Source organism: Bombyx mori, chromosome 22 (assembly GCF_030269925.1).
Source record: "Bombyx mori chromosome 22, ASM3026992v2".
NCBI lineage: Eukaryota > Metazoa > Arthropoda > Insecta > Lepidoptera > Bombycidae > Bombyx > Bombyx mori.
The window spans coordinates 9,699,328-9,726,441 of NC_085128.1; the positions used below are offsets into that span (position 1 = coordinate 9,699,328).

General features: G+C 37.7%; 1 protein-coding gene and 1 long non-coding RNA gene across 2 annotated transcripts; both read left to right on the plus strand.

Moving 5' to 3' along the window:
* Positions 1-427: 427 nt before the first annotated feature.
* Positions 428-20,625, plus strand: LOC101737267 (rapamycin-insensitive companion of mTOR). Its single transcript, XM_038018872.2, has 24 exons — positions 428-669; positions 801-1,080; positions 1,651-1,782; positions 2,807-2,982; positions 4,208-4,439; positions 5,049-5,202; positions 5,604-5,708; positions 5,788-5,913; positions 5,989-6,654; positions 6,997-7,185; positions 7,830-8,038; positions 8,645-9,029; positions 9,341-9,564; positions 10,835-11,012; positions 11,757-12,021; positions 12,439-13,000; positions 13,079-13,197; positions 13,272-13,356; positions 13,683-13,829; positions 14,462-14,626; positions 15,267-15,403; positions 15,485-15,907; positions 16,364-16,509; positions 16,899-20,625. Exons 1-24 carry the CDS (start codon positions 630-632, stop codon positions 17,139-17,141), a joined length of 5,388 nt encoding a protein of 1,795 aa, XP_037874800.1. The 5' UTR covers positions 428-629; the 3' UTR covers positions 17,142-20,625.
* A 543-nt stretch (positions 20,626-21,168) lies between these two features.
* On the plus strand, positions 21,169-23,627 carry LOC134200988 (uncharacterized). Its single transcript, XR_009976128.1, has 2 exons — positions 21,169-22,115; positions 22,711-23,627. It is a non-coding gene; the product is annotated as an uncharacterized LOC134200988 (long non-coding RNA).
* The last annotated feature ends 3,487 nt before the right edge of the window (positions 23,628-27,114 follow it).

The window sequence follows — 27,114 nt, forward strand, 5'->3', positions numbered from 1 at the left end:
ATATTGTAGTTCGTATATCGTATATGTAGTTCAGTTGATATACGTATATATTATACGTGTATCAACTGAGCTGCAGTTCATTAAAATACCTATACCTTTTTCAGTATTTTTATGGCTTCCAAAACAACCACACCGCTTCTGATTGTAATCGATTGTTGAAGGATAGCTACTTGATCATGAGTATGGGGCTTTGTAAGTGCTTAGTGCGAGTTTTTTAACTTCTAGATCGCGTAAAAGTTGCCTCAAATTTGTGTGGAGTTGGAACAGTTCCCCTACGTTTGCCGCTAGAGTTAAAAAGCTCGTACAAAGCACACTTTTGCTAGTTGAAAATCATCTTATGGGAATTTATAGAATTGCAATTTCATTTGCGTCTTTGACAAAACAAAAATTTCACTTAGCATAGATCATACTTAAACATTTTAACAGTTTGTCAAATACGTCAATGAATGTCAGACGTCTAAAAAAATCAAATGTGTGGATTTGTGATGTTGGTGTGCGAGGAAAACAGGGTTGTAATTTTATTACACTTTCTGTATTCAGTTAATTTATTTTAACCCTGAGAAAAACTAATTAATTAGAGCGGTGACTATTTAACAATATCGAATTTAGCTTGTGTTTTTGAAAATGAGATGATGGATTTATCCGAACACATTTTGAATCGAAGGAGAGGTAATTTATTTGTAGAAATTACATTAACGATTTGTTTAATTTCTACGTTAATGTTGTTTTCAATTATATTGACTTCGACTGTTACTATTTGCCATGCAGCATAGACTATAATTTTTCATCACATATTTTAGGAAAACCTGCAAGTGATTTGTTTAAGTTGGACATCAAGAATAGAACTCCGGAAGAGAATATCAGGGACATAATACAAGGCCTTTACGTAAGAAAATCAACACAAAATGATACATCTCCCTCCTACAAAACTGTGCCTACGGAATACAGGTCAGGATTTAGAGGCATGCACAGAAGTAGTACTGATAGCAGAAAATTGGCCTACCTGAATGCATTAGTAACATTGTTATGTAAAGAAGAGAGAAGCAACCTAGGGTTTACTCCTGATGAGTTGATGGCATGGTAAGAATTATGTATTAAAATTATATTGTTGTGACAAAATTTCAATACTGAATCTTATAAGCTCAATAAATATTCTTGTATCATAGCCGAAACTCATTGTTGTATGCCATATTGTATTGTAAGTATTTAAAATAAAATAGGGTCTTTAACAAAGTTATTGTTACTTATAATTTGTCACAAAAATCACACTAATGTCAAATTGTAAAGTTGTATATGGTTATATATATTATAATTTAAACAACTTTTAAGTTTTTATCTTACGTTTTTCATTATTTCTGATGTTTTTGTAGTCATGTATGAAAAATATGTTGTCAGCATTTGAGTATTGTTAGTCGACCTTCAACTAACTACTTTTTGTTTTTCTATAATAATATTTCCACACTAATGTTTCATTTTGCACAGAAGATATTAATAATCTTGAAGTATGTCAGTTTGTATAACTTAAACTGACTCTGAGACAGTAGATTTAATTATGCGTACAACTTATGAAAACTGAAGGAAATATTAACATTTATTTAGAGAATATGAAACATAAGTAGGTATTATTTAAAACATATTTCTTGTTTTCAGCTTGCGTATTAGTCTTGTGGATGAGTCTATGGTTATTCGAGCTGCCGCTTTAAGAGTCATACGTCACTTGTTGAAGACTGATTATGATGTCACTATTTTCAATAATATGAAATTACCCTACCTCGTTGTAAGGTAAAAAATAATAAAGCACTTTTTATTGTAAAACTCTTAAAAAACTGTGTTTTAAACTGGAGATATCTATAAAACAGTGCTAAGATGTTGCTGACCCCACGTATTTTTATTTTAAGCCTGTTTGTTTTTGTTAATTGGTTTGATTCAGTCTTTTCTCATACAAATTTCTACTGCTGCTAACATGCTAGCCGGAAAGTGATGACCATAAATAAAGGCCATATTGGGACCCGCAAAATTATAATTTGTGTAATTACTGGTGGTAGGAACTCTTGTGAGTCCGCATGGGTGGGTACTACTGCCCCGTCTATTTCTGCCGTGAAGCAGTAATGCGTTTCGGCTTGAAGGGTGAGGCAGCCGTTGTAACTATATTGAGACCTTAGAACTTATATCTCAAGGGGTGTGGCGCATTTATGTTGTAGATGTCTATGGATTTCAGTATCCACTTAACACCAGGTGGGCTGTGAGCTCGTCCACACATCCAGGCAATAAAAAAAAAGTTCATAAAATGATGATTAGTGCTTAATAAGGTTACATTACTAATAAATGTAATTGATCACAAAACTAAGCCAAGGTGCTGATTCCATAGTCTAGGATTGAGCTACTTCTCAGAGGTCTTTTCATCATTGTAGTTGCACAAATATTAACTCTAAACTGACAAGTTTTTATATTTATGTTAATATACCCTTTTCCTTTTACATACTTAAGTGTTAGTAGTATAACATAATTGTTTTGGCTATGCCAACACTACCCTCATACCTAGTATTTCCTAAGAATAGAATACCTAAAAATAGATAATTGACTGTAAAGGCAATACATACAGTTGAAAAATGAATAGATTGCATTAATCAAAAATAATCAATTTGATATAATTACTGTGTCATGTTATGAACAAATTTCATAAATAGAAGTTGCCATGTACATTGTATACACAAAATGTACATAATAGTAGAGTTAATACAAATAACAATTATTGAAACTGAATATGAAGAAAGTTTTCAAATGTGAGACTATCATGTTTTTATAGATCTATGGAAGTTATTATTCGCAATGAAGAAGAACGTGCCCAAGCTATGCGTGTTGCTCGGCGGGCGTGCACAATGAGAGCTGCAGCAGCACTTCTTCGATGTCTAGCTGCACTTGCAGCAGACCCTACAGCTGATCGACTATCCCGTCCAGCTGTGGCCACATTAGCAGAGATAAGTAAGTTCAAAATACTTAATTAAGAAGCCTTGGCTTTGGGAATTAGTAATAATAATATCCTTTATTCTGATAGACTTACTAAACAGAGTATCACTTGGAAACCAATCTTAATTGTTAACCGTTCTCTTAAACTAAATGTAAATTATAATACACACATACCATCAAACGAAATGTACTTCTTAAACATGCTTTTATTAACTTGACCTGTATCTATCTAATGTTAACAATTCAATGCAATTTTCACCAACTTTAAGGTGTCTAAAAATCTTGAAATACTTCATTTTAGTGAAATTATTTACATACTTAATCTATCGGATGCATACTTTCATACATAATCGTTTTTTTAATCTTGATATAAATTGATTATGATTTTTTTTCCTAACTAATTAAACTTTTTCACTAACATAGTTATGTGTTCCTTATCACTTTATTTGACGGTTCAAGGTGTCTATGTAAAAGAAAAAAATTTTTTTAGAACCTTTCCCTTTTCATTCATAGCCAGACTATTATCACGCAGGAACCTTCGTCTTGACAAATTATCAGCTAAAGTTATTAGCGCATAACATGAATGCTAATGTTCACCGTCTTACAAATTGTGGATATCAAAAAGTAACACTGCTGGTCGAGAAGCTAAGTAATGTTCTTACTGGCGGTACTTTACTGGTGGTAGGACCTCTTGTGAGTCCGCACGGGTAGGTGCTACCACCCTGCCTATTTCTGTCGTGAAGCAGTAATGCGTTTCAGTTAGAAGGGCAGGGCTGCCGTTGTAACTATAGCGAGACCTTACAGCTTATATCTCAAGGTGGGTGGCGCATTTACGTTGTAAATGTTTATGGACTCCAGTAACCACTTAACACCAGGTGGGCAGTGAGCTCGTCCACTCATCTAAGCAATAAAAATAAAATAAAATAAAAAATGTGTGTGTTCATGTCACACACGGTAGAAGTGAAACTTATAAATAAGATATAGATATACTGACTATCCCACTACACAGAAGCATACATATGGACAATGTTTAGTATACGATAGTGGGGATGCTACGAAGAGAAAGAGAACAACAAAGCAGAGACCGAGAATGTCTAATGTGTTCTATCGCATTCTCTTGCCGGCTGAATCCTATTCATTTGTGTTTGTGTCTATGGACTTATTTTTTCGTTTCATGGAGTTTGAAAGCACAACGATCTAAAGAAGTTTCACTTCAAAAATAATAATTTATGTCTGTCAGGCGTTGTCAACCCGGAGCTGTGGGTGTGGTGTGGCGGCGCCAGTGCCGTGTCCCGCCAGCTGGCCGAATGCGCGACCCCGCGACAAGCGGAGGCGTTGTGCGGTGCTCTCCTGCACGTGTTAGACCGACCGGGCCCGCGACGTGCCGCCCGCCTCACCACAGCCTGTCTGACGCATCTAGCTGCACCGTACTGTGACTTCCACTTCCGTTCAGCGCCTACAGATTCCACCAGGTTTTTATTATAAGCTTCTTATAAAAATGGATATTAGCCGTTCACTTTCCAGACAAATCAAAACAATGGTGCAAATTAAAGCTAATAATTGTTTTTTTTTTCCTACCTAAACTGAGACTAGCCTTGAGAGGCTATTTCAGCATAACCTTAACTATTAGTGAGCTCACGGGGCTCAAACTTGACGACGTTGCTAACACAAACCCTAGCAAGAGCCGTGCTTCGCAGAATCTACCACCGGATCGGAAACGCGACCCACTGAGAAGATCGGGCGAGAAACTCAGTGGGCTGTTTGTAGGTCAAATTACTTGTAGAGCCCTTCGTCGCAACCGACGGGTATGAATAATTTAAAGTTTTCTTTGGAAAATAAAATCTCTTAGTCTAGTCTCTTAACTAATGCAACCTAAAAAAATAATCGCAGTATTTTTTTTTAAATCCTTTAGTAAAGAATAATTAAAGCAATAGCTAAAAAAATCAATTACTGACTGTGGATGATATAGCTAGGAATAATAGGATAGGCCATGTTGTAAATCACTGGGTATTTAGCATCAGTGTTCGGCTCAAACATAGTTGGCACTACAATTGAAACCTAAAATACTTATTTCTTTATAGGGATGAGAGAGAGATGCGGTTCACCTGCAGTAGATTGGCGTTGCTATGCGTTTTAAGGAGTTGGCCAGGGTTGTTACATTTTTGTCACCCATCGAGTGCTGGGGGATTACGATCACTTGTTGCTGCTCTATATTTACCTCGTCTTGAAGTTCGGGTAAGTGCCAGTTTTAATTGTAAATCAAATTAATTGCTTAATGATTTTGAAATGGTCGTGGCTTAAAGGATAAGTCGATTGATGCACTCAGATGGAACGATACTACTATGTCGGTGTTCTAATACCGCATACAGGTGTCAATTTTTTAACATATGTTCATGTTCGTTGTGAACCCGCATGGGTAGTGTATTTCTGCCTGTTATGATGTCTTCGTGTTGCGGTAACCATTTGACATCATGTGGGCCGTGAGCTCATTCACTAGTCTATGCAATATAATATATTATGTATTTATGGTAAACCATAAAAATGGTTTAAGTACACAGTTGATTGGTTTTGAATAAGGGAATTAATTGTATGGTTCATAGTTAACATTTATTGTTTGTATGTGTGTTATATTACAGAAAGCAATATTGGATTTGCTATACGAATTAGTAGGGCTACCACAACCTGAATGGACAGATGAGATCTCAGTCGCGCTGGACGCTGTGGACCCTTCAGACTTTCAGGTTAATTTTAACATAATGCTGTTGGTTTTATCAAAGTTTCATCTAACTTACACGAAATTTATATTTGTAATGTCTCTAGGATACGTGGCGGCTTAACGAAGGATTTGTTGCCGCGGAAGGCATCGCAATACTACCTCATCTCGCAGCTACGGGACCCGATATTACGGAAAACCACTTAGCTCTATTACTTCAATGTTTCCTAGAGGTACAACCCTATTCGCGTTATACAATTTTTTTTTTAATGTTTACAGCAGTATTATAGTATACAATTAAATTCTAGGTCGGTCTACTGGACGGGTTAGCTGAAGTGATCGTGACGAGCGACACTTTTATATCGGTGCGCGCTACGGTTCTACTCGGCCAGCTGCTGCATTTAGTACACTTGTTCCTGCCTCCTCCGATATGTAACATCACGCCCGCCTTACCCGTCCTAATGTCTCAGGCGTCTAACGGAAAGCCTCAAGCCCTGGCAGCGGTGGCCGCCTTGCGGAAACTGCACGCGATGCTCGAAGCGAGACCCGCCAGCAGCAGCCTTTTCCTCGACCACATCATTCAGTACTGCAGCGGAGCGTTCAAGGAAAAGAACGAAGACGCCGCCAAGAGTCGGAAAGAGAAGGACAACGCCAACATAAGACCGAGACAGGAGATCGGCATTCACAAAAACGACAGCATAGAACTGCTGAACGAATCGGACAACGAGAACGAAACGAAACAAAGGCACAGCGTCGGCTCCCGAAATGACGTCACCAACAGAAACATCAGTGCGCTCGTTAAAAGTAAAAGCGTAACTTCGCGAACTAGCGCCGCCGTGAGCAAGGTCGCCAAGTCGGCCAAGTTTTTCAATTTGTTCGAGCGAGACAGCGACAGTTTGATCCGGTCCACCTTGGTCATGCAGAACAAAGACGGAAATACTTGGAATTGGGAAATCATAAGAACTATTTTAAAGGTAACGCTCGAAGTTTTTGAAGTGAAACTTCTTTAGGCGCGTTGAGAGTATAATTTAACTCGCGACAGTTTCGTTTAGGAATAGCCAGAGTAAGAAAATAGACAGCGTTTGGCGAACCACTCAACCGTGGAGAGAGGGAAATAAAAAAGCGAGCTAGGTCGTTTCTCTTGTACATAGCATTTCTCTTACAGGCGAATTTTTGTTAAAGGATGAAAAATGAAGAAAAGCACATTACTATTGTACATTCCGCAAAAGAAGTTTCACTTCTTTCACGCGCACCATTTTTTTTTGTTTCATTGGGTTCTATGATTTTAATCTGTACCTGTTTGTTATTTGTTTTAGGAAAATGATACTACACCGTTTTTCAATTTAAACGACAGCGGACACAAGGCTTGGGCGACTCGCATTGTAAACTATCTGAAGCCGTCTTCAAATAAATATTCACACATGGATCTGTCGAGCACGTGTTACGGTCACTCTGCCACACGTGCCGGCTGTCAGCTCATCAGGCATCTATTGCGGCATAACGATGTAAGTTGTGTTAAAGTGTCTATAACATTTTATGTGGAAACCATTGACATACTACTCTGCGATTATTATCATTTAATTATAGTAAAAAGAATTGCTTTTTTATATAATTTAACTCTTTAATTTGTAGGTTAAATTTAATTATGTTGGTGTTTGATTTTTTTGTATCATTTAGAAGAAAAAAAATTAAAGTTCCTAACATTAATAGTATTAGTATTTATATTCGATTTTAATAAGGGGTGTGGTTTTTCATCATGATAACGCTAGACCTCACACATCTTTAGCCACTCAGCAAAAATTAAGAGAGCTTGGCTGGGAGGTGTTTATGCATCCGCCGTATAGTCCTGACCTTGCACCTTCAGATTTCCACCTGTTTCGGTCTCTTCAGAATTCTTTAGGCAGTGTCAGGTTAACATCACGAGAGGACTACCAATTGTCGCGGTATTTTGGACAGAACCCCCAAAATTTCTATAGCAATGGGATCATGTTCCTACCTACAAGGTGGCAAAAAGTTATCGAACAAAATAGTACCTACATACTTTAGTTAAATGTAAATAAATTATATAAAAAAATGTTGTGATTTTTTTTTAAAAATGCGAATTTTCCCCAACCTATTACATACGAAAAAACGCGTCTTTCGTTCCCAGGCCGATTGTCATAGACTTCTAGAAGATTTATTCTTAGACGTAAGCAATCAAATCAAAGCGATCGAGACCGGAGTGAAAGCGCACGAGTGCCTGTTCAGTCCGCAGCACATGTGCAACACAATGTGTCAGATGTACTTCTTGTTCATCGGGCAGCTGTGCCATTCTTACGCAGGATTGAAGCTGTTCAAACAAACCGGGCTCTATGAAAAGTGAGTATAAGAATTTCACTGTTGTTACTGGTGGTAGGACCTCTTCTGAGTCCGCGCGGGTAGGTACCACCACCTTGCCTATTTCTGCCGTGAAGCAGTAATGCGTTTCAGTTTGAAGGGCGGGGCAGCCGTTGTAACTATACTGAGACCTTAGAACTGATATCTTTTTTTTTTTTTTTTTTTATTGCCCTTGTAGGCAGGCGAGCATACGGCCCACCTGATGGTGAGTGGTTACCGTCGCCCATGGACTTCAGCAATGCCAGGGGCAGAGCCAAGCCGCTGCCTACCGCAATATCTCAAGGTGGGTGGCGCATTTACGTCGTAGATGTCTATGGGCTCCAATAACCACTTAACACCAGGTGGGCAGTGAGCTACCAATATAAGCAATAAAAAAAAAACTTGTAATTGGGACGAATCCTTTTCAGTAACATCACAGGACCTTTGTATTTTGCCTTTTCTGTATATTATTATGTATGTAATAGTAAAAAAATGTGAATTAGTAAATACAGAAAGTAGCGAATTAGTTTAGTATTTAAAATATATTTTTTTTACAAAAAATATTGATATTTTTTAATATTATTGATTTTCTTTATTTTATTTCCACAGCCTTTTGGAACTGTCAACGAAAACTCATCACAGTTGTTACGTAAAACTCATCATATCAAGCTTGGACTACACTCTCGATTCGTATCCTCGCGACATACTTTCGAAAACGTTGACATGTAGCATTCAAGCGTCAAGACTGTACGCTACCCAGTTTCTGAACGTGCTCATGAGAGCTTCTCGGAAGTCCAAAGAATTGGTCCGACGAAAGACTAAGTTGAAGAAGAACACCGAAGAATCGAATTCAATTCAGAAGGACGAAATTGAAAATAGCGGTGTCGATATGGAGACATGGTTTCTGCAGATGTTGGTGGGTCAGATGAAAGACGAATTCAAGGGTGTCGTCAAAGTGGCCCTGTCTATATTAGAGGAAGCGTTCAGTGTTCCTGTAAGTGTAAAAAAATAAGTCAAATAAATTCTAAATAAACAACTTACTGGTGGTAGGATGTTGTGAGTTTGCACGGGTAGGTACCACCACCCTGCCTATTTCTGCCGTGAAGCAGTAATTCATTTCGGTTTGAAGGGGGGGGGCAGCCGTTATAACTATACTGAGACCTTAGAACTTATATCTCAAGGTGGGTGACGCATTTACGTTGTAGATGTCTATGGGCTCCAGTAACCACTTAACACCAGGTGGGCTGTGAGCTCGTCTACTCAATCCTTCACTCTATTATTGTTAATGGTACTTATACTTTTCAGATATACGTCGAAAAATTAATGCCGATGAGGGAAACGTTATGCCAGAATTGTCGTTTGAATAAAAACGCGGATCCCGCAACGTACGATCTGTCTGCCGTGGGGGACCGGGGGTACCTGCTGTGGCTGACGTTAGAAGTGACGGCAGCCGCACAAGCCGCGGACGCAAAGTCGATGGCCTTCCTCAAAAAACATTTGGACTTTTGGACTAAATCGTATAATTACCGGTAAAGTTTCATTTTAATTTGCACTTAGTTATACAGGATATTTAAAAAAATACTAAATATGTATTGATCATAAATTTCAAACGTCAAAAGGTTTTTTTTTCTTACTCAATGCTGATAGCCTTGACTATGCATGGACATGTGATGCGTACTGAGATTTATGTGACTAGGACATGTATGGAAATGTTAGTGTAAGGTAGAGTAAAAGGTCGATTGAAGAAAACATGGATGGAGTGTGTTAATGACGATATGAGAAAGAGAGAAGTGAGTGTTGAGATGACGGCCGATAGAAGAGACTGGAAGAGAAAAATTAGCTGTGCCGACACCTAGTGGGATTAAGTTTCCTTCGTTTTTTATTATTCATAAACTATAAATAATTAAATCGGCGAATTATAATTGACGCTGGCTAATGCACAAATCGTGCCGCAGCCAAAAAATAAAGAAGAAGAAGAAATAATCGCCGTATGGAGGGTAGAGGTAAGTAGAACCGTCTCTTTGTGTGAAAAAGTGTCCGTTAAATTCTGCTAAATAAGGGTGGCGCTACAGTAGCAACCGGGTAAATTTAAAAAAAGGGGTGAAAGCTATTAGAATGAGATAGAGAAATAAAAAAGGACGAAAACACTGTAAGCACTACAAAATCACAAAAACTATTTTATTTAAAGCTGATAACAAAATGCAGTCGATGTCTCCACGTTTTACCACAGCAATAATTTTAGGTTATATTGACTAAATTGGTTGGCACTACGTAAACATGTGAGTTCTTGTCACTAACTTCCTACTCTAGTCATTAAATATATTAAATTTCCTAACTCAGCATACTTCAATCAGTTAACAACTGCTCAATTCATATCATACTCTATGCCTATGCTAGCGTCATTCTGAAGGATTTTTGAACTGTTATTTAGTGCTGAAAGTGAGACACTTTTTCAAGCTTCTCCCATATGAGACCGTTCTCTTTACCTTTGCCCTCCATAAATCGCATAAATCGCCGTCCGTTGTATGGGGCACGGATCAGTCCGCCGCGACTCACAATGCAGTATGGTGCGCATTTTTTTTCCTACCTAAGCTGAGAGCCTTGAGATGCTGTATTAGCGTAACCTTAACTGGTAGGTGAGCTCACGGGGCTCAAACCTGACGACGTTGCTAACACAAACCCTAGCAAGAACCGTGCTTCGCAGAATCTACCACCGGATAGGAAACGCGACCCACTGAGAAGATCCGGCGAGAAACTCAGTGGGCTGTGTCTGAGGGTTAAATAGTGCGCGATGTGCAGGTACACGCGGGTGGTGGAAGCGGGTGCGCACGAGGCGCTGGCGGTGAGCGAGTGGGGCGGGGGGCGGGGCGCGCGGTCGCGGCGCTCGGCGCGGGTCCCGCCGCACGTGCACGCCGCGCTCGCGCCCCGCCCCCGCGCCCGCCATCTGCTGCACGCCGCGCTCCTCACGCACTACAAGGTATTTGTACTAAAACTCCTGTATACAACTATCTGGAATGTATGTGAATAGTGCTGTTCAAGTATTAATGAGATTGAAGACTCAATTGGTTTGATTATGTTTTGTTTTATACACGACTAGCTGTACCCGTCCGCGTATTATAACGGAACATCCGTAAAAACCACTGTAGATTTATATATTAGTATAGATTAGTATAGATTACCAATATAATTGATTTCTTATTATGTTAAGTTATCAACTGTGCAACATATTATGATACTTTGTGAAATCATTGAAATAGTAGTGAAACAATGGAGCAGCAATTATAATAAGGTAGAATCAGGGCGTATTATATGTTTTAAATTTTACAAATGAAGAAAATAGTAATTTCTTCAACTAGTAAGTTAACTGGTATATGTATTTCAAATAAAATATATTAAAAGACAACCGCCCCATTTGTAATTAGGTTAGTATTGTTTATTTGCTTTAATCTAACCGGGTTCTGACTCCGGGCGGAGATCGGACGTAGGGTGTATGAGTACAGGGGAGTCGTTTTGTGCGGTAAGGCACTAAAAATATCTTTGGGCCCGCTGTCTGCTCTCATCTGCAGATCGTCAGGTCCCACATACTCCGCGCGCCCCCCTAGGCGCGAGGACCACCTAGGAGGGGCGGCGCGCGGCCCGAACAAAAAATTATTTGTTTATTTGAATTGTACAAAACGTATTCTGAAATAAAGATTTATCGAGGATTTAAAATTCATTCCAGATACTACAACGTAAGAAATGTAATACCGAACAAGAGATCGCTGATCTTAAAGCTTCGTTATGGGCGTTGGGCAACACCGCGACCGCGCCCTCTGGACTGCAACTGCTCATGAGTTTGAGCAACGGTTATCTAGAGGATTCCGTATTGGTTCATGTCGTGCGCCTCGTCAAGTATTGTCCCGTATACTCGATACGGGCGACTGCGTTCTATGTTCTCGGCCTTATTGGATGTACCTATGACGGAGCCAACCTATTAACCGAATTAGGTACGTTCGAGATTTGTAAATTAAATCATCTTCTCGCATTAAAACTGTATAATCTCAAAACCTACGAATTTTACAGGAGAGCGTTTTAAAGGTTTAAAACATGTGATATTTTTAATATTAGTCATCATTGCAACATTTATTTTTTATTTTTTACCAGTTACATTATTTGTCTTTTACAGTAAGATAAAATTATGTATTAATTTTGTTAATAGTAGTCAAAACATAGGTAAATTAAAAAAAAGAAAATAACTACACTCTTTTGACAGTATTTATGAGAAAAATACTGGTGATACTAAATGATTCCGCATATTAACTCAATTTCGAATATTTTTGCAAATCGTACCCTTTTAATGCGAAAAGACGAAATATGCTCGATCTCGATGGATATTAATGTCTTTTATTATTATTATTATTCAGGTTGGCTATGCGTGAGACACACTAGACACGATCAGTTTCCCGTAATACCCGATGAGATATATTCGATGTACGAAAACGGCTCGTATTATTCGGTAACATCGCCCGATTATCGCGCGAACGCATACGACACGGAAACTAGCGAGCATTCGGATCACACAGATCAAAGCGCGACCGAAAGCCTTCAGTCAGACTATAAACATGCGACTAAAGTCGGTTCGATATCGGAACAGGCCAATCGCGATGTCGTCGACGGGAAACTGGCGATCGTGGATACACGCAAGGAACAGGACAAAAGAAAATCTCACACTCTCCCCTCGCAAGGTTGTTCTAGCTCGCACGATCGTCCGATGCTATCGGAGTCTCGGACCGTTGATATATTACGGGACTGTTCGAACTACGACCGTCCGGGGGTAATTCGCGTGCCCGCGGCCGAAAATAGGCTGCTGATTGGCAGAATGAATTCCTTGGAGCACGCTCACGAAGGGCGAGTGAGGAACACTAGCGAGTCCAGTACCAGCGGCGTGAGCAGCTGTGATTCGTTCCTAGGAAAATACACTATGCCGTGAGTTTAAATTTCGTTGCATCTATCAAAACTAACCATCGAACGAATCAAGGTTCTATTTTCGTGTATAAATTTCAGTGATAGAATATTAACTCTAAGTCCGATACCGAGCTCGTCCAGTCTCTACGGTACGAAAGGAACTATCGCTAATCAGAGACCAAAAATACCGGAGCTACAACGCCGAACCTCAACGTCCAGTGAGTATTTTATGCAGTGAACATAGAATATATTAATGATTTTGACTGAAATATCACGTAACGTTTGGTTACAGGTTTTTCTGGACCCGAAGTGACTAATTCACCTCCGACACAAATGGATATGACCGGATATGCGACTTTGAAGTCCCTCAACAGACGGTAAGGTTTTTATTATCAACTGGGCGTTCTTTTGTCCAGAAAATATTGGAATTTGATTGCAGCGCCACCTACCGAGTCCAATCTAAATCCAAATCATTGATGGATACAAACAGCAAAACTTTGCATACATTCTCCTGCTAGAAAAAATGAAAAAAAAACCTAGTTATCAATTGCAAAGTCATTTACCGAGTCAAATTGTAAATGTAAACTATCCATATATATAACATTTGTAAATTTAAACAATATAACTAGCCATTCTGAAGGTAGATTTTTTTTAATAATTATTTTGTATATTATTATTTTTATAATATAATCTTCTTTTGTAGACCACACTTATCCGAAAGTGCCGCGTCGTGTTCAAGTGAAATTGACGATTTGAGTTGGCTGCTCTCCGACACGAACCTGCGATCGAAGCCGTTTTCATCTTTACGCGACAGAACGAAGTCATCCAAGGAACGAATGGCCAAACTTAGGTAAACTGGAGACTCAAATTGATTTCGCTATTACATCGTCCGTATTAGGAGTTGCACTGTTTTCTGAATTTTCGTCCACACGGTCACCATACAGCTCCGAAGGAAAGTTTGAATTATGCTTGGGCCATTACAAACGTGCGAACTGAGCCACAATTCATTTTTATCAAACCTCTCGCTCACACTTATAGGTATATCGAATCTCTCGCTCACACTTTTAGGTATATCGAATCTCTCGCTCACACTTCTAGTGTTGTGTGTTTCATACACATATTTATTTAAATTTAAAAAAGATATTTTTTCGGGTCACGTTTTTAATTCGTTAAACACTATGAATAACCGAACAAGTTTGGGCGTTAATATCGCCTTTTAATTTTAACAAAGTTAAGTTATCGAATAATGCTTCCATGGTTCGCGTGGGATTGTCTAATGATACATAACTAACACAATTTTCACAAACACCTACAACCTACAAATGACATGTACCAGTCATCAACGACCACGTCATCTGACTACCTGAACCCGAGCGGCATCCCTTTATCAATATCGTTATGTTTTATGACTCATTTCGCACGTTGGTAATGGCCCAAGTATAGATAAATGTACTGACAAGAATTTTGTTTTACTACGTATAGTGTGTTGGAGTACGACTGGCGACCTCTGGCGGTGTGCGAGACGGGCGTGGAGGGGGCGGAGAGGGCCCCGCGCCGCGCCGCGCCTCGCCCTCCCCCTCCGCCCCCGCACACCCCTCCCTACATCGGCATCTGTCTGCCGCGCGATCTACTCGACATCTTCCCTGAGTATGTTTTCATCACTATTTTATTTGTACACTATCGGCACGCTATGATGGCCGTTTTGACATATTACAATAGTGATGTGAAATGTAAATTTATTCTCGAAAAAAATATAATGAAATTGATAAGTTTTTAAGTCGAAACTGTTTGTTTTGCATAGAGCATTGACGCGAGTTTGGCGGAGGTAGTAGTTGTATGGCCAGCGATCCTATGTGACGATCGTATACAATTTCATTTTTTTAAATTTTGAATTTCGAAAAACAAATGCCGAGTTGTGTGGTAAATACCAATAATTAAAATCTTATAAAAATAAAAAATAAATGTTCGCAGGCCCCTTATATAGTTTAGGAATTAATGTAATAAAGAAGTGTTGTGTCCTAAATGTATTATATATTCGATAATTTTTTATGACTAACTGCACGTCACTATTGTTAATTAAGAACAGCAATTTGTTCCTTCAAATGTAATTACTATTAATACGAAACTTCATGAGTGGACAACGGCCATAATAGCGTGCCAGTAGTGTAATGACTGAAAAAAGCGTCCTTATTTGTTATTGGAGCTTAGTCTAATGTATTGTTTTTCATTGTACATGACGCGGTAACTGCGTTAAGCCCGCCAAAAGAATAAGTTTTTTTTTTCATAGAAATGACGAAATCAAAGAAGACGACACAGACAAAAACGACTCTAATCGCGGACGTATATCATCCTTCCTCGCTGACACGAGTGTTGCTAGCGTCGAAAAATATCGCACTACGCCGGATTTATCTAAAAATTCTAAAGGCATGTATTTCTTTTTAATCTTTCGATATATTTTTTTTAAACTTTATTCTATTCTTAAAACAATAGCATTTCTTGGCGCAGATGGAATCTCAGGTGCCTTAAAAACGTCACTAGCAAGCGGCGTGTCGAATTCTACGAAGCTAACGAAACAAGACCCTGGAATAGAATCGACGATAACCACGAAAGTCTCAAACGTCGAACGCAAGAACATCGTGAGTAGTGTAAAAAATGTCGGAATCAACACCGTAACCGAAGCGGTGCCCGAAGAAAACATAAATCAGCTGAGCGATGACGACGACAGTTCTGCCGCTAACGCCAATGTGCCGGAGACCGGAGACTCCAGCGACCGCACACTGACCGAAGATAACGTCACCTCGACGAAGGATGTACCGTTGAGCGAGAACGTTGCTAAGTTCAAATGGCAACACTCGTCGAACAACTGTCTAGCGTGCGTGCGTACGCGGCCGCCGTCCTCGTACGAACTGCGTGAGGCATTTTTCGCGGGTATTTATTTAATTTTATTGAAGTTTAATTTAATTTCGAATCTCTAGATCAGTGCTTAACAACCTTTTTTCATGCCCCACTGAAACATTTCTAAAATTTCTATGCGCCCATACGAAATTTTTTTAAATTAAAAAATTTATTTGTTCACTTAAACATAAATGATGAAACATAAATGATAGGTTTTAGGAAGAAATCACTATGAAATATTTATCAAAACACAGTAAGTAATATTTCAAAACATATACAAACACATATAATAAAAAACTGAAATTCAAATTCAAAATAATTTTAATACAGATTTTCTATATAAATTTAGTGCGATTGTCCCCCTTATTAAATTGCCCCCTTGTGGGGCGTGGGCCTCACGTGTGGAAACACCGCTCTAGATTCACCCGTGCTTTTTGTTCTACAATAATTCACGAAATACACGTTTTAAATGTACTTATTTCATAACAGCATTAGACAAAACCAGTACGAGTGGCGGGGAGCCTCAAAGTCCCATCGCAAGCATAACGGCATCAGTCGAAAGAAGTTCTAACTCTCCCGAAACTGAGGTTCTGCGTCAAGTGCATCTTATGGCCAATCCTATACATTTGAAACAGGTAATTCGTTTCACATATTATTATGCTCAAAATTAACATTAAGGTTAAATATTTTGTAATAAGAAATACATGAAATTGAAATGGAATAATAATTTCATTGAAAGATAAAATAAATGTCAAGTTGTACGTATATTTATTTCGGTGGGAAATTTTGAACAGTTAGAAAATAAATAAATAAATCTTAATATCTTTTAAAGAAAGTATTTTCGTTATATTAGAATTAAATGTCTATTTATAAATTCTTGTAACCGTTTAATTAATTGGTTAACGTCCCCGGTGGCGAGTTTTACCATTTCTAAGCAATGAAGTAATGCAATAATAATAAAATATGGATGGTTTATTTTCATTGGTGATATATATTATATAAACAGTATATATATTTTTTGCAGACCCGTTCGATGTTGCTGTCGCTCAAGCAGAAGCACTCTGAAGTCTTCCGCAGCCCGTGCGTGTACTCGGACGTGTGTGCGTTGTTGTCCCGCGACACGTACATGTTGTGCGCCCGGCGTTTCCTTCAGGAAATGTTCCTAGACACGAGCTTCGAGTGCTTTTCCAGCGAACCGGCCGCCATCTTGGCGCGTCACGGCGCTCCGCCCTCGCCCGTCACCACACCGACGGAACCTATTAAATAGTATTCTTATCGTAATTTTAGCCCTTAAGAGTTCATTTACCGAAGGACAGTCTGAAATACGAGCTACATTTTCGTAACCGATTATGGCAACACTGAAAAAAATTCTGCCCAGTTCTTGACGTTAATTTACACACGCAAAGGTATCCTAATGTTATTCCTAACATACCAGTACGCTTTTTAAAATGTCTTGTGTATCAAGCCTTGAATAGCCATTAAAGGCTTGCCATTAAAATATACTTGTACAAGTCAATCGCCAGCTTTACATTTGCAATCTTGCAATTCAACGTACTAATATGAGATACAAAAACGGTACTAATCCTGTGCTTATACAATTTCTTCATTCATTTACGGCTCTATAAATTTGTCGAATTCTATTGAGATTGTTCATACATACTAAAACATATATGTGACTTTAAAAAGTTATTTATATATTATTAGATATTTTGCGTCATAATAATAATATGATAACAGTGAAACAATAATAATGCGAATTATTGGTTTGATGAAGACTGCGTACTTTATGTATGCACTTTCATGTTTATGTCTGATTGCTGATTTTTTCATGCGACGATTTTTGTCATTACCGACCAATGATTTTGAAAAAATATATGTTAAGTACAGTTGATTATATAGACAAAATAATCATTTGAAGTTTTAATTGATTACGGGTAAGTCTAATAATATTTGCGAAATAAATAAATATAAACGATTACTATGCGGAAACCCAAAGTATTCTAATTAATTCTTAATCGACAAAGAGCACTTGTTCATGTTCATATTATTAAAAAAAAAACCAACCAGTAACTTAATTCACAAAGACCGCTTGTCCATATATTCCTATATTTTTAATAACAGCAACACCAGTACGCGGCCTTAAGGTTTTTATTGCGTGTTTTTTTTATTTTAACAGTTCTGTCGTCTTTTAAATTAAAAAAAAGAAGCTAATGTTAATACTAATATAGCGATGAATTTCAAGTTAAATATAGTTTTATAATTTTATTCCTCACATTTGTTTGTACTAAATACCGTATAGTATAATAAATAGATGTTAAATTATTTTAATATCGAATCGATATGGGTACGTAGATGAATCCTATAATATATTATCGTGGTCATTTATAAAGATACTTCCGTAGCATCGATAGAGGAACGCCTTGCTAGTTTAATATTATCTAGTTGATCTTTCGCTCTAGGATATCGTAATATTATTGTTTATTTAATTTTACAAGCGGAATATCAGATGTATGTAATTGCGTTACTTAAATTTTAGTTTGATTTAAAAAAAAATGCAAGCTTTATTTTTTTTCGGTATATATTAAAATTCAAATTCAAAATCATTTATTTCAACTTAGATATCAGTATGACACACTTGTTGAATGTCAATATATAAATAACAATGTTAACTCTACCACCGGTTCCAAAAAAAGCCACAGTCCTCAGAAGAACCGGATTCGAATACCTACCGATATCAATTCGTATAGAGTGACCTATGTTTATAATAATTAGTACCATGAAAATATTATTAAAGCGGAGCCATTTTTCTTGCTTGATTAATTTTAATGGAAAACCTTTGTTTTTCGCAACACTACAACTGCATTTATAATTTAGTTTGTATCGTTTTTTTTTTTTTTTTATTTCTATACCCCGATTAGCGAATGACAATAGCAAGTAAACAAACCCGACTGAATATTCCACCATTCCCACTGATTACAATAGCTAATAATATACTAGTGATGTATCCCACCTAAATACAACGATACAACATGTTTCCTAATTTCCTTGCATATTTATATACATACGTTTAGTTGATAATAATACATACATTAATTAATTAAAAATAATATAAAACGTGTTCTTATATTATGTACGGCGCAAATTAAATTGCCTTATTGCATTTAATTGTAAGTCGTTAATACTTCCTACGTTGTTTTCTTTTATTAATTTATTAATAATGTTTAGTAATATGCGTTTCGTTTGTACGTTTTATAAGTATTAAAATAATAATAATAATATTATTATTAGAGCACTTAAAATGTCATATAATTATGTTATTACTATTAATAATTATATTATTATAGTTGTCGCTTGTTGTTTGTCCGGACATACTAATAATATTGTTTAGGTCGATTCGTAATGGTTTTGCGTTAGAAAGCTCTAGTAATATATGTATTAGTACTGCTCGTACTTGAAAGACGGATAACGTGTTTTGGTTAAACAAAATACCCATAGAACGGGCATAGGGAAATGTTCAGAATTAAGTTTTTTTTATTTTTATTGGTTAGTTAGGTGGACGAGCTCACGGCCCATCTCGTGTTAAGTGGTTACCGGAGCCCATTAGATATCTACAATGTAAATGCCGCCGCCCACCTTGAGGCATGAGTTCTAATTTCCTCACTTTTAATTCGTTTCGTAATAAAAAATGGTTGGACATGTTTTCTAAGTATGTAATTCGTTTGTGTAAAAACAAGGTGAAGTTAATTGAGTTCGCGTGTCGTCACGATCGACCGGTGATTAGTTAATAATATTGATAATCGTTTTGTGTTATGATTGAGTTTTAAATCGTAATGGCCCGTCTGCCATGAAAGCAGTGAGGTAATAACTGAACAAATATTGTATGTACGAGCAGTACAAGAACACCTCCGGTGACTAATCAATATCGAATTATGCTGTGTTATACTTCAGTACGTCACTAAACCGTTTCTTAAAACAAAAATGTCTTTTGCAGTTTCTGCGTTTACAATTTGTTTGAAGGAGCAAGGTTCATGTGGAGCGTACTGTGGTACTCTCGTCTGATTCGATATTCGCAACTCTCCTAAACACGGCATAATGCAAACCGCTGTGCTTAGTGAGAGTTTTTTAACGTTCTCGATAGCGTAAAAGTTAACTCATATATACGCGCGAACAGCGCCTCTAGCGGCAAACGCAGACAAACGTACCAACTCCATACAAATTTGAGTTAACTTTTACGCTGTCGAGAACGTTAAAAAACTCTCACTAATCACACACAGCTTGACTCTGTTCTGTAATAATAATTTTGACTGTTTACGTTTACTCTACATTTTACACTCAAACTTAAGTTTGGTATCAACAGTATTGAAGTTGCGATTTATTTTCGTTTCCTTCATAATATATAAAAGTTAACATAGTATTATGTTATAATACATTTAAACATGGTATTCTGTAATGATAACACTGCAATATAGCACATACTCATATAAAAGTAACAAATTAAAAAAAAAATTGTGTTCGTAATTTTCACGTTTAATTTTAATAGTATTTTGTCAATTACGTTAACTAAACAAGATTGAATACGAACAAGTCAAAGTGAACTAAAATAGTGCCATTGAAACTGGTTCCTTTTTTTTTTGAAATAAATGTTATCTGTAATTTTGATCGATAAAATACTGATACATAAATATTGTGTATGTTACATCAGAATGTCATTCACCTCACTTCGTTGTAATAATATATTATTTTACACAATATATTGATTTTTTTATTATTCACATTACGTGGGTAAAGATTCCGAATCCTTTGAATTCAAATGCTAAAATAGTGTAAGGTGCCTATCCTAAAACATAAATTACTCATTCAAATTCAAACTTTTAAATACTAAGTGGTTAATAGATAAAAATAAATCTAAGATTAGCAGATATGAAACATACGAAGTCGAAGAACCGAACATGTAGAAAATTTCAAATAAGAGGTCTCAATTCGTTCTCTCAGCAAATTTCTTATTCTGGTTAATTCTCTGGTATAACTCATGATCGATCCAAACTATTCACATAATTTATTCAGATGCACTCTTATGATAAAACATCTGGGCATCACATTTACCTACTCAATTTCCGAATCAGAAGCAAATTAATCGATTTCAAAAATATGTAGGTAGATATTTGATTTTCAGAATGAAACTCTTTCATTGACTCGTGTTTTATTCACAGGCTCTCATGCGGAACATTGCATTGTGTCGACAAGGTCACACTGGGAGCACGCCAACATGCATGAGATCAAACGGTACAGACGCGCACAAAATTTGAATAAATACTATATAAATATGATATTATAAATAACAGAATATTCAAACACTTCTTGGTTTAAACTGGTGGTAGGACGTATTGTGAGTCCGCGCGGGTAGGTACCACCGCCCTGCCTATTTCTGCCGTGAAGCAGTAATGCGTTTCGGTTTGAAGGGCGGGACAGCCGTTATAACTATACTGAGCCCTTAGAACTCATATTTCAAGGTGGGTGGCGCATTTACGATGTAAATGTCTATGGGCTCCAGTAACCACTTAACAACAGGTGGGCTGTGAGCTCGTCGAATCATGTAAGCAAAAAAAAACATTATTTTTTTTTAAAGATTTGTTGAAGTAATAGAAAATAAACAAGTGCATGTACGACCACGGACTACGAAGGGTTCTGTAGTTGTGTTGTAGTTTAAACTTAAGTAAGAAATGATATTGAAATAAATTGACTAAAAATTATTTTGCTACATAACCCTAAGACTCCCAGTAACTAAAAATTAGTATAAGGCTCAGATCCTTTGACGCGAATGCCAAAGTAGCGTTCATTCTTAATTTATACTTCGTTTAGGTACATGAATGGAAACATGTCTTTGTAATTACATTATAAACAAACTTTTTGTAAAATAATAATCGCATTACGGACGCGGATGAGAGGAAATTAAATTCTTTAACTGCGTTGTAAATATGACGAGCTTAATTTCGATACATGACGCAGTACAAACATGACAATAGACGGTAGCTAACATACTTATCAAATACCCACCCGTGATTGCACAGTCATCATTTCCGCGGCACCGTACTTAAACCACACCCTTCATTTAAAAGCAAGTTCATAGTCATGGGGATTCAAAGTCGCAATTGTAAACGGAGACATGACATCGAACAGTCCACATGTTCTCTGTTTTGTCGTTTTATTGTTTTTACTGCGTTATGTTACAACGGAAGACCGTGTAAGTTATATGTAATTTTTTGTCATTCATTTGAGATTTTCATTTCAATGAATTTTAATGCTGTCATAAAAATTAGATTTGCTGTTTTCTTTAAATGCCCTCTGGCTGACGGCTACATCGGTCACCGTCCTCGCCGAACCCGTCGCTTGCGACGAAGGGCTCGACGAGTAAATTAACCCTTAGACACAGCCCACTACTTCTAGTTTCTCGCCGGATCTTCTCAGTGGGTCGCGTTTCTGATCCGGTGGTAGATTTTGCGAAGCACTGCTCTTGCTACGGTCAGTGTTAGCAACACTCCAGATTTGAGCCCCGTGAGCTCACCTACTAGTTCAGTGAATCTAGAATAACCTCTCGAGGTTACTAGAATAAGTACGGAGAAAAAAAGACAGCTACTCATGTGCTAAGTGGTTACGAGCCCGTAGATACTGTGTTAAGTTAAAGGTGGCATTTAATACTTATTCGCTTTGAAGAAATGACCAAACCATATATCAATAATCGATCACATTGTTCATTTTCACTGCTTTGATTATAGATGTAAGAAGATTTAAAGAATTTTATTTTACTATTGTATTGTATAAATCTATTTTACTTTCAGGTTCCAACAGACGTCGTAAATCAAGAACATAGTACGTAATAGTATATTAAAACACAATGTGAATTTTATGGTTGTTTTCTTCTGTTAGCCGAACCTCATGTCTCATTATAGGCAAGAACATTACCGCTGTAGCGATTGTGCCGTATTCCATTTGCATATACATGCTGTTTTTTGTTATTGCTTAAGTGGGCGGACGAGCTCACAACCCACCTGGTGTTAAGTGGTTACTGAAGCCCATATACATCTACAACGTAAATGCGCCACCCATGTTGAGATATAAGTTCCAAGGTCTCATTATAATTACAACGGCTGCCCACCCTTCAAACCGAAACGCATTACTGCTTCATGGCAGAAATAGGCAGGGCGGTGGTACTTACTCGTGCGTAATCACAAGAGGTCCCGCCACCAGTACAAGAGGTCCTTCCAGTAGTAGATACTTCTTCTTCTTCCTATTCGTACACTCTTGACAAAGTGGTCGTGGTCATGCATCAGTCGGATACAAGAGGTGTTAAAAAAGTAAATATCAGTATGCATGCATTTTTTTATCTAGATAAAAATATTAAAAAAAAAAATACGTAGTCACATTTATTAGTTTGCACAATCTACATTTTTTTGTCACTTTTTCCAGCTTACAGGAGTGAAATAGGAGGAATTCGTTTTATTCGCGCAAAACGTCAGATAGAGAACTTCGACGATGAATACCCGACGGCTTCAAACCAGGATGCACAAGAAGAACCTAGCTTTTGGGATAGAGTTGTTAAAGTTGCACTTAAATTATTTAGCAAATTTGTTGAGTGGTTAAATTCTTGAAAACGCATTCACTACGAGAACACACCTTTGCTTTTTGCTAATGACTGTTATTTGTAATATACATTTGGGGAAATTAAAGTAAAATTCCCTTAAAATTATTTAAAAAAGTGATTTTGTTTCGAAACGTAAGAGAACCAGTTTTTTGAGATCCTTCTATTTTGAACTGCGGTAATTACTGTCTTTTTACAAGCCAGTGCGAGGAAAACTTAAATGAGTATTTGTAGAAGAGTAATGTAGGTAATTTAAAAAAAAAAAAAATGTGTGCGTGTACTAGTGTACACACGTAAGAAGTGAAACTTATTTATGGCCTTATTTTTCGAAAAATGATCTACATGCAACTTTCTAGAAATTGGTTAAATAAAGTTAAATTAGATAAAGTTTAAACAAAAGGATTTTATTATCATAGACATGAATACAAAAAAGTTAAATTAGATAAAGTTTAAACAAAAGGATTTTATTATCATAGACATGAATACAAAAAAATGTGTGCGTGTACTAGTGTACACACGTAAGAAGTGAAACTTCTTTATGGCCTTATTTTTCGAAAAATGATCTACATGCAACTTTCTAGAAATTGGTTAAATAAAGTTAAATTAGATAAAGTTTAAACAAAAGGATTTTATTATCATAGACATGAATACAAAAAATGTGTGCGTGTACTAGTGTACACACGTAAGAAGTGAAACTTGTTTATGGCCTTATTTTTCGAAAAATGATCTACATGCAACTTTCTAGAAATTGGTTAAATAAAGTTAAATTAGATAAAGTTTAAACAAAAGGATTTTATTATCATAGACATGAATACAAAAAAAATGTGTGCGTGTACTAGTGTACACACGTAAGAAGTGAAACTTCTTTATGGCCTTATTTTTCGAAAAATGATCTACATGCAACTTTCTAGAAATTGGTTAAATAAAGTTAAATTAGATAAAGTTTAAACAAAAGGATTTTATTATCATAGACATGAATACAAAAAAGTTAAATTAGATAAAGTTTAAACAAAAGGATTTTATTATCATAGACATGAATACAAAAAAGATGGCGCGTAACGGAAAAATGTGACGCGTAACCGAAAAATGTGACGGTAAATTTTTTTCCAACGCCGATAAGGAAGTTTCACTTCAATAATACAATTATTTCACTTTACCTTTTTGCTACTAAGATTATTACAGCATTTCATTAATTGTAATAGAATTATTACTATCATTGTCATTGTCATTATATATTTTTGTAATTAATGGCTTATGGTAACTGAAATATGAAATATATGGTTTACATTCCACGAAATTTAGTGACCGAGTAAAAACTCCATCAATTGTAGTGCCAGATCTTGTTGTTGACGTTTGAGGACTGTTTTTCATGGATAAATTCAATTTATCTTTCAGAAATTCAACTAGCTTCAAAGAATTTTCCGATGCAAAATTTACATTAAAATCTCCACTTAAAATCATCGGTATTTTATAATTATTGTTACCGAGTAAAGAGGCACCTTCACTTGTGTACGGCAACAATGAATGGTGAAGAAAAAGATGGCGCGTAACGGAAAAATGTGACGCGTAACCAAAAAATGTGACGGTAAATTTTTTTCCAACGCCGATAAAGAAGTTTCACTTCAAAAAGTTAAATTAGATAAAGTTTAAACAAAAGGATTTTATTATCATAGACATGAATACAAAAAAGATGGCGCGTAACGGAAAAATGTGACGCGTAACCGAAAAATGTGACGGTAAATTTTTTTCCAACGCCGATAAGGAAGTTTCACTTCAAAAAGATGGCGCGTAACGGAAAAATGTGACGCGTAACCGAAAAATGTGACGGTAAATTTTTTTCCAACGCCGATAAAGAAGTTTCACTTCAAAATCGTCTCTCCTTTTCTTTAATTTACGCAGTGAATAGGTTCTTCGCGGATTAAACAAGTGAAATAAAGAAATCGTGAACAATGAAATTTAATTTCTACCACAACACTCCTTAAAACATCTTCTTTGTAAGAACAGAGTCCTGTGCGCTTAGTGAGAGTTTTTTAACGTTCTCGATAGGGTAATAGTTCGCTCATATTTGTATGGAATGGGATCGTTTGCCGCTATCACGTCACAGCCGGAGTCCCGCAAGGCTCCGCCCTCTCCCCGTTACTATTCAGTTTGTATATCAATGATATACCCCGGTCTCCGGAGACCCATCTGGCGCTCTTCGCCGATGACACCGCCATCTACTACTCGTGTAGGAAGAAGGCGTTGCTTCATCGACGACTTCAGACCGCAGCTACCACCATGGGACAGTGGTTCCGGAAGTGGCGCATCGACATTAACCCCACGAAAAGCACAGCGGTGCTCTTCAAAAGGGGTCGCCCTCCGAACACCACGCTGAGCATCCCCCTCCCGACTAGGCACGTCAATACCCCCGCCCCCGCCGTTCGCCCAATCACGATGTTCGACCAGCCCATACCGTGGGCCCCGAAGGTCAAATATTTAGGCGTCACCCTCGACAGTAGGATGACATTCCGCCCCCACATAAAGACGGTACGCGATCGTGCCGCCTTCATTCTAGGACGTCTCTATCCGATGATATGTAGGCGAAGTAAAATGTCCCTTAGAAATAAGGTGACACTCTACAAAACTTGCATACGCCCCGTCATGACCTATGCAAGTGTAGTGTTCGCTCACGCGGCCCGCACTCACTTAAAGTCATTCCAAATTATTCAATCCCGTTTTTGCAGGATAGCCGTCGGAGCCCCGTGGTTCGTCAGGAACGTCGACCTCCATGACGACCTGGACTTAGAGTCCATCAGTAAGTATCTGCAGTCGGCGTCCATGCGCCACTTCGATAAAGCAGCACGACACGAGAACCCTCTCATCGTGGCCGCCGGTAACTACATTCCCGATCCTGCGGACAGAATGGAAAGCAGTCGACGTCGCCCAAAACACGTCATCTCGGATCCTCCCGACCCACTAACGGTGCTTCTAGGTACTTCAAGCACCGGTCACCGTTCTCGTCGAACCCGTCGCTTGCGACGAAGGGCTCGACGAGTAAATTAACTCCCAGACACAGCCCACTGAGTTTCTCGCCGGATCTTCTCAGTGGGTCGCGTTTCCGATCCGGTGGTAGATTCTGCGAAGCACGGCTCTTGCTAGGGTTCGTGTTAGCAACGTCATCAGGTTTGAGCCCCGTGAGCTCACCTACAAAAGTTAGGGTTACGCTGACATAGCCTCTCAAGGCTCTCAGCTTAGGTAGGAAAAAAAAAAAAAAAAAATTGCCTCTATCAACAGTTCCGATTGCATCGCCGTACAGTCCGGACGCGTTCTTACGAAAAATTGTCGCTGCCGTCGCGATCTTGTGTCCTGAGTTTCACTGCATTGTCGTTGTCGCACCGATCGCGGCATTGTTGTGAATTCTTGACGCATTGTCGCTGGCGTCGCGACCTTGGATCGTAAAAACAATTCGAACCTGTTGATTGTGCATTCGAAACGACATCCTCACTATCATTTCACGCATATCATATTATTAAATTTATTTATATTATTCGGCGAGCAAAATAGTCTTTTTAAAGACTGAACCCCCACTGCGATCACCGCTTGTTGTGGCACTCACAACCCAGTG

Coding starts and splice junctions, on each gene's coding strand:
- LOC101737267 (XM_038018872.2), top strand. CDS start 630: ATGATGGATTTATCCGAACACATTTTGAATCGAAGGAGAG. Junction 13,198..13,271: donor ACGCCGAACCTCAACGTCCA/GTGAGTATTTTA, acceptor GTTTGGTTACAG/GTTTTTCTGGACCCGAAGTG. Junction 14,627..15,266: donor CTACTCGACATCTTCCCTGA/GTATGTTTTCAT, acceptor TTTTTTTCATAG/AAATGACGAAATCAAAGAAG.